The sequence below is a fragment of the Cygnus atratus genome, chromosome 1 (assembly GCF_013377495.2).
Source record: "Cygnus atratus isolate AKBS03 ecotype Queensland, Australia chromosome 1, CAtr_DNAZoo_HiC_assembly, whole genome shotgun sequence".
Classification (NCBI taxonomy): domain Eukaryota; kingdom Metazoa; phylum Chordata; class Aves; order Anseriformes; family Anatidae; genus Cygnus; species Cygnus atratus.
The window spans coordinates 66,219,984-66,227,851 of NC_066362.1; the positions used below are offsets into that span (position 1 = coordinate 66,219,984).

Sequence of the window (7,868 nt, forward strand, 5' to 3'; positions counted from 1 at the left end):
CTAGCACACTGGGGTATCTCAGCAAACCTAACTGGAAGGTGATCAGGATTAAAAACAACTCACCAAAATAAATAGTATGTTTAATTTGGATCAGTTCCTCATACGGATCACCGCATGGATCCACAAAAAAAGTTGTGGGAGATCCAACGAGGTATCTTGGAACAGGAAGACCAGTGGTAGGAGACTGGACTGGAACCAAAGCCCAAATACATAGGTGTCAGGAAGGGTTTAAAAAAGAGGGGGACAACTGCACAGGAGAACTATTAATTGCAGAAGGGATCAGGGAGAAAGAAAAATAATGGATTTTTTTTCCAGTGCTTCATGTTATGATGGGACTGTACAGGAAAGCTTGGTAATTGAAAAAGGAATTTGCACTGGAAAGGCTCCCAGTACTGCAGCGATTGGTAAAATGTTCAAATCATTTTTGTTAGGAACAAGGGAGTAATCTAACCTTTGCTTCTAGTTTCACAGACATTGACTATATGGCATATCAAACTTTGGGGTTCCTCTTGGCCCCTAGCTGTTGTTTTTATGTTCTTGGTATCGTGCACGTCTTAGGTTCTTCTTCTGCACATAATTCTTTTTCCACTTTTAATTTTCCCCCTAAGGCATATCTCTTCCATGCTACAAATTCAGCAGTCTATACATGACTAGGTTCAACAATGCTGTTCCTTCTACAGGGAGGGAATCAGTCAGTGTTTTACACTTGCATTTTCTCTAACTGGAGCCCGGTTTTTAGGGTGTCTACAGATTTCACCTAGCTGAATAAAATCAAAGAAACCCTGTCTGCATGTTAGGATGTCTGTGCTCATTTGTCTGGTTTAACTTAAGTTGCGTGGCCAGAGTTGTAATGTCAGACTTGAAAGTGACATTTTAAGAACAGCAAAATCAGTTCTTAGTAAATTACTAGAATTAGTGTAGATTGCAGCTTGCTGGTACAAATTAGGGATGCAGGCTTCAGATAGCACAGGAAATGCAATAAAATTAACGTACAGAAACCCTGTTAGACAGAGAAGCAATACAGAGCATGTGCACAAAACGGGGAGGGAAGTGGTGTTCAGCTCTGCTCACATGCTTGTTGGACTTCAGTTTCTTCTTCTCTGAGCAATAATGCCCAAATGGTGTGTTCTGGTGATGTACTCAGTGATGAGGTGACTGCAGGGCGAGGAGGAGCTCACAGCAAAGCTCTTCAAAGGGGTTCCATTCCCTGCAAGTCCCAGTTGCACCGGCTGGGTTTTGTAATCTCTTCCGTAACGTAGGTCAGACAAATCCCGCTCCTGCAGAGGCCCTCTCAGTTTTCTGCCAGCCTTACTAAATTCCCAGGTGTCTTCCTCCTCCCCGTGCAGGGCACGTGATGCTGAAGCCACTGCTCATGTGTTGTTCCTCCTTTTCATTCGTAGGGGACGGTCTTCAGTTTGGAATCGGAGGAGGAGGAGTATCCCGGCCTCATCGCAGAGGACAGCAATGACATCTACATCCTGACCAGCGACAACTCAGGACAGGTGAGCCCCCCGGAGTCCCCCACGGTGACCACGTCGTGGCAGTCAGAGAGCCTGCCCGTCTCCCTGTCAGCGAGCCAGAGCTGGCACACGGAGAGCCTGCCCGTCTCCCTGGGACCCGAGTCCTGGCAGCAAGTGGCCATGGATCCTGAAGAAGTCAAAAGCCTGGACAGCAACGGAGGGGGCGAAGAGAGGAGCGAGAACAACTCTTCCAACTCAGATATTGTTCACGTGGAGAAGGAAGAGATACCGGAGGGGATTGAGGAAGCGGTGGTGTCTGCAGTTGCTGCGGAGACTATGCAGGCAGCGTTTCCAGAACCCCCTGCTTCTTTACAGGAAGTAAAACCACCTCAAGCTGAAGTTGTGGCTGAAAAAGCACATCCCTCCGTGCTTCCGCGTACAAAACAGGAGGAAAAGGGAAAAGCGGCTGAAGAGCTTGTTGAACCTGAAATCCCCATATTAAGTAAACCTGTCCCAAAGTTAGCCCCATCAGAAGAAAAGGCTGCACCAGAACCTGAGAAAATACTGCTACCAGGGGAAAAAAAAGTGGGGAAAGAGGGCCGTTTGGAAGAAATAGAAGAGAAATCTTCCGCTGCAGAGGAGAAGCCTATCTTATTGCCAGAAGGGAAATCTATACTGCTGTACGGTGGGGCTGCTGCAGTGGCGATACTAGCTGTGGCGGTCGGAGTAGCGCTGGCGCTTAGAAAAAAGTAACAGAGCTCTCTGGAGGAGGAGGAGGAGGGAGAGAGAAGAGAGCACGATCCAATTTTTGTAGTTGTGTTACCTAAAGGTTGAGCCGCCTGCTGTTTAATTGGACATTTGAGTAACGTAATGGTGACGGGGTGAGGTCATTCAATAAGCCTCCAGCTATGGACAATCATGTTTTTAGTAGAATTGGGGCGGGGACTGGTTTTTCGTGATTAAAGTACAGGGGTATTTTTAAAATAATAATAATAAATTCTGCAAATTTAAGAACTTAAGTGCAGGTGCTGAAGAAAGGGGTGCTTGTACTCTAGGAACTGGAACGGAGAATCCCCAGGGGAAGGGGAGAGCCAGCTGCTGCCAACCCCTGGAGTTTTTGGCTTCTCAGACTGACCGCTATTGCAGCTGTGCTGTCTTGTCACTTCCCTTTGCGCCCCGAGCCCTCCCTAACAAAACGTTAGTGAACCCGAGTCCTGTAGCGAGAGGCTGGTCTCCCTTTTGTCTCGGCTTCCTCTCAGGTACTGCACTGCTCCTCGTAACCTCGCAGGTTCCCCCTAAACCCAAGTGGGAGAGTGCTTATTCTTACCTCTTTGCTCACACCTGGATTGGCCCCTAACAGTTCTTGAAGCCCCCGTCCTATAAAGATGCTGCCTCTGTTGCTGTGTTCTCTCCGAGCACCCTGGTGTCCCTGGGGGAGAGGCGCAGCAGGGCGCTTCCGGCCGCTGAGGAGGGCGGGAGGGACGCTGCGCTGCGCTTCGCTGGTTTGAGAATCCATTCGCTATGCTCCTGCCTGCCCACCTTACTGCCACCCCCGAGTTACCAGAGATGCAAATTCATGCTGGACGCGGTGCCATTCTGATGAGTGCTTTGACACCAGAGTATATCTAGCAAAGATTTGGAAAACTATGTGTGAAAGGGGCGCTGGTGCCCCCTGTGAAATTCAGAGGTTAAACGCTGTTTTGCCCCGTATCCTGCTGCGGTCTGTGTTGTCGTTCCCAGGTTAAGTGCAGTGTGTTTAGTCCTAACTCGGTCTTGGCTGTGACGGAATCCCAGGCACACAGAGCAGTGGGTTCTAGTAACTACACAGAACAGCATTAAACGTCTCCTGTTTGTCCGTTCCCGAGCTGACCTGCAGTGTTGTTCAGTGCAATTTCTTTCGCGATTCCAAACTGTAACTGGCTAAATTTGCAGGTTCACAAATGATGAGGAAGTTGCTTTGGAAAAATACAACCCCCTCTTCCTGCAGTCACAACATTTCCAATGTGTGTAAAGAGAAATCCGGGACGTGTTACCATGCACAAGTCACATCAGATCATGCTGCAAGTGGTCCTCTTCCAGCGCACGTCTGTGTCTGTCCTTGTCTGCACTGCAGCTCTCTGGGCCGGAGCTTAGATTTCCAGGCAGAATTACTGATGCATCTCTGAGGGTTTATGCTGGCACTGTGGCTTAGAACAGATGGAGGTAGGTGAAAGGGGACTTGGGATAATACGGAAATTGAAATGTGAGCTTCCTGTATAAGCTTACTCTTCATAAAGCACAAACACAAGGTACTTTATTTCTAAACAACGTTGTCTAGAGTATTTCTTGTAACGAGCCTGTTTCTTAAGTAATCTGATAATCCAGAGATTTTAGCATATTCTCTATTTTAGCATATCCTTGCCACATTTTCCTATCCCACCCCGTATCCCAGTATGCTGGTAAGTCAGTAAGAACCTGGCAGAGTTTAGGGAATTTTTTTTGTTTAGCTTTTTTGAGAGTGGATTTTGTAGAAAACTTGGATTTTGAACTGTGTGAGGTTGAATGCAGAGAGGAGGGAGTGTTACATATGTACTGCTGCTCGCTCGGGTGTTCTGGACTCCACTGTTGATCATAGGTGGCTCTTTTGCTTGCGCGTAAGAGGTAGCAGGTTATCCTTAAAACAAAACAAAAAAAAAATCAGCATAAAAACTAAACATACACTAGGTTGCAAAATAGAATTGGCTTTTTTTTTTTTTTTTGCATCTTTTCATGTGCTCTCTCATTGCTGTGCTGTGCCGGCCTTCTTCCATCGAAGTTCTCCCTCCTGGTACCTCATGGGGGCTTTCCTCTCTGGGGAGAGGCGTCTTTATGCTCCTTTTGTCACAGACATGCAAGTGTTTACAGTTTTGCTTCGTTTCACGTGTCACAACAGTGTTTATTGATGAGTGGTGTGAGCTCTGAGGGTAGGAGACTGGTGCCAGGTGGCAAGGGCTGCTTTATTGCCCGGTGAGGCAGGAGAGGCCTCCCCTCCTGCTGCTTTGCTGGTGGCTTTGTGTCCTTGCCGGGCATGTTGCTGCTGGGAATGGGGCTGTTCTTAACCCCATCTCCTTACTGAAGGTGAGGCACCTGTTTGGGAAATGCCCTGTCTGCAGCTGCTCAGTGGGTTATGCAGAAGTACCTAAATCCGCTCTGAAGCAGAGATGGTTTTTTTTTGGATATGATGGATAACTTGCGTGCAATTTGGGGGGGGGGCAAGTTGTTCCTTTGGCTCTTCTCTGTATGCGGTTATTTTACTAGTAGTGTAGGAGATGAGTACAGGACAGATGACAATAAATCTGCTAGGGAAAAGTCCCTAGCTTACTGATGTGAGGAGCCTGATGGGACATTAAGCAAGCATCTTTTTCTGTACTTTTTCTGTACGCAGTAGTTTGCAGAAGGCAGCAGCGGTAGTAAGGAAAAGAAATGTTGTGGTTGTTGTTAAGCATTTTCATGGTGGTGTGAAAGCCTTGAGTACCTGGTGTTTTGCATCAGCTGCACTGCTTTGTAATTTGGTTGAGTGGCCCCTTCTTCTTGTTTTCTTCCCATCTTTAGGGTCTTATAGATTTGACAATTCAAGAAGCGTTTGTACCTTTTCCTCCCCTGTCCCTGTGTGTTTAGAAAGAAAATCTGTCATGTATTTCTCTTTCCTCTAGGAACACTCCACTAGCTAGACGGGTTGGTTATGAACTTGGATTCTACTGAGGTTGGAGTCCTGTGGTCAGAGCTGGAACAGGCCCTTTGGAAGTCACCAGCGGGGCTGTGTAGGCTCAGACAGCAGCGTTCTTACTGACTTGAGTGCCAGGCTTCGTGCTCTGTTGCAGGCATGAACTAGAAAATGGAAGTGCTTTTTCCTATCTTTGAGTATAGTAAAGTAATCCTAAATGGCACGGTCTATTTACCATGAACTTCATGATGCAACCTCTCTTGCAGCTGGCAAAGGCAGTAGCTATATACTTAAGAAAAGGCATATAGAATTGCTCCCACTTGTGTTACTTATCCCCTTCCCAAAAGTGCCTCGATTATGTCCTTGAGTGGCCTGTACCTTAACGAATTATCTACCTTAGACCCGTTCTTTCTTCTTCACCTTATCCTGGTCTGCAGCACATCGAGCTGAAATAAAACAAAGGGCTGGAGCTGCAAAATGTGTGAAATGCTGCCCTCTGGAGTGCCTCTGGACACAGCCGAGACTCGGCTTGGGAGCATGGCCCGAGTTAGGGACGTAAGGAGCACAGCGGGCAGCTGTGCGCTGCGTGAGCGCAAGGCAGGCTCCTGCGCCCCTTGAATAGGGCAGGAGAGGCTCCCAGGGATAACGTGGCTGCCTAAATATTGAAGAGAACTGCTGCTTAAAGTACTGGAGCTGGCCCAATGAAGGCGCGAGCTAGAGCCAGGCGAGCAGCACACGCTTGCAGACTGTTCAGCTTTGACCCGTTAAGCACCTGCCTGCTCCCGGTACTTACCTGCCTGAACAGCAGCCGACGAAGCAGAAGTGCAGTTGCTGTTGTGTCGTACTGGGTTTTGGATGCCGGTTTAAGTGTGGGATGGATGATGCTGTGCCTGCTGGTGTGGTGCTCGCAGTTGGCTTTGTCCAACCTGCCTGAGCCGCCTCTGGGCTGGGGGGGGGGGGGGGATCTGTGCTCTGGGGTCTGCAGCTCAAGGGCAGGCTGGCAGCTGTAGTGCTGAGCAATTTCGCATAGGGCACGTTGTGCTGCAGGAAGCCTGTTTTCCTTTCATGTAGCTCTGATCGCAGCTAGCCTAACGATGTGGACTGTATTTTTAAACTAACCAAGGCTTTCTGATGGGCACAAATGGAGGGGGGGGAAAAAAAGTACTGAAGTTGAGAAGCTTAGTCTTTTTTCATTGTAATGACTGTAGTAGACAAAAACAATCCGAGAGCATAAAGCCTTCCCTACCTTTAGCCACAGTGGGGTGGTAGGAGTAGCAAAGCCCTAGTAAGGTAGATGTTGGTATCCTGGCTAAAGTAGAAGTGCTTCTGGCAGCATAGGCTTTCGTTCACTGAACCAGCACACGCTCGTGCTACAAACTTTGTATCTGAGCCTGTACTTTAGTCTTTTGCTGTGAAACATTTGGGGGTCGGGAGAGAAGTGAGCACCTCCCCTACCCTTCCCCCCACAGCAGCCGTGGGTATGTATAGCACAGGCCTTCAGCAGGACACCTCATTCCAGACATGACCCACAGTGAAAGGTGACCCACCTGTATGCATTTTGTACTCCAGCAGGTTGCACAAGAGGAGAGCGTGTTTCCAGTGAAACATGGCGAGGGGAGGCACGTTATGTCCTGTGCCTGCTGATGGTGGAAGTTGTGCAGGACTGCCACGTGGCTCGGTCTGCCTAGTTTCAGACCTAGGGCGGTTACAGGAGCAGCAGCGCTTTGTGTGCATCTGTGCTGCGCTTCAAAGTGTGAGCTAGGTATTGCCATGCAAAGAAGGAAAGGGGGGCGGGGAGGGTTAGCATTTAATCCACCAGTATTCACACTAGTACCACCAGCTCATGAGCCCCCTCCAGAGCAGGGAGCACAGGGCTGGCTTTATGCCATGGCTCCTGGGCTGGGCTGCTGCTGTGAACACTCTCAGCTTGTGTATTCGGCTGGGGAGTGAAACCTGCAGCAGCTCGGAAGGGATGGGCTGTGGTGTTACCAACCCATCCAGGGGAACCAGAACACACCGCTCAGCTTCACCGCCCCACTCAGATGACTTGATCGCTTTTTTTTCTAATCAGAGCTGACCCTGTCTCGGTCTCTTAGGTAGGCTGACTTGCTTCCTCCTAGCTAGAAGTCTATGGGTATGCTGTAGGAGAGAGGGAGCTACAGTGAGCTTCCAGTGGAAGCTGCTTTTGATCTCCCTGCAGTATTTGCAGGGGAGGCAAGGAAACACTACTGATTTGGACAGAGCAAGCTGCAGAGGATGCATCTTATTGCTATACCTTTAGGGGGTATCTCCCCATTTTTAACTTGCAGTATAAGCTTTTATTCAAGTATCAAGCTAAAACCCACTTGATTGAAGTAGCAAAGTGTAATGGGACTGACTCTGCTGCGTGTATGTTGGGGAAATCTTCCTCTAGGCTTCTGCTGGGTATCAGCAGGCAGTGGCTGACTTAAGGGATGTCAGGTTCTGTTCCCAAGAGGACTGCCTGGGGGAAGAGACCCTGAAGGGGCCTGACGTCACCCCTTGCCCAAGGAACCGGTCGTATTATTCCTTTTAATATGCAAGTGCAGCCCTCTTAGGGAAAACTGTCTAAAGCTTCTTGTGCCATTTGGTTAATAAAAGTGTTTCCACCTTTAAAAGAAAGTTCTTTCCAGCTTCGTTGTTCTAGGTTCAGTTTAAGGGAAGGGGTATGTACCTTTTTCCCTCTGCCACTGGGACACTGCTGTAAG

The 7,868-nt window shown here is 48.6% G+C and overlaps 1 protein-coding gene across 3 annotated transcripts in view; it reads left to right on the forward strand.

Moving 5' to 3' along the window:
* The window catches only part of BCL2L13 (BCL2 like 13), a 41,016-nt gene extending 36,900 nt beyond the window's left edge, over nucleotides 1–4,116 (forward strand). For 2 of the 3 annotated variants that reach the window (XM_035550757.2, XM_035550756.2), the window contains exon 7: nucleotides 1,401–4,116. In XM_035550757.2, the coding sequence (XP_035406650.1) occupies nucleotides 1,401–2,213 (813 nt within the window). In that variant the 3' untranslated portion in view covers nucleotides 2,214–4,116. The remainder of the gene's footprint in view (nucleotides 1–1,400) is intronic. The other variant, XM_035550758.2, reaches the window with a different exon arrangement.
* Nucleotides 4,117–7,868: the final 3,752 nt, after the last annotated feature.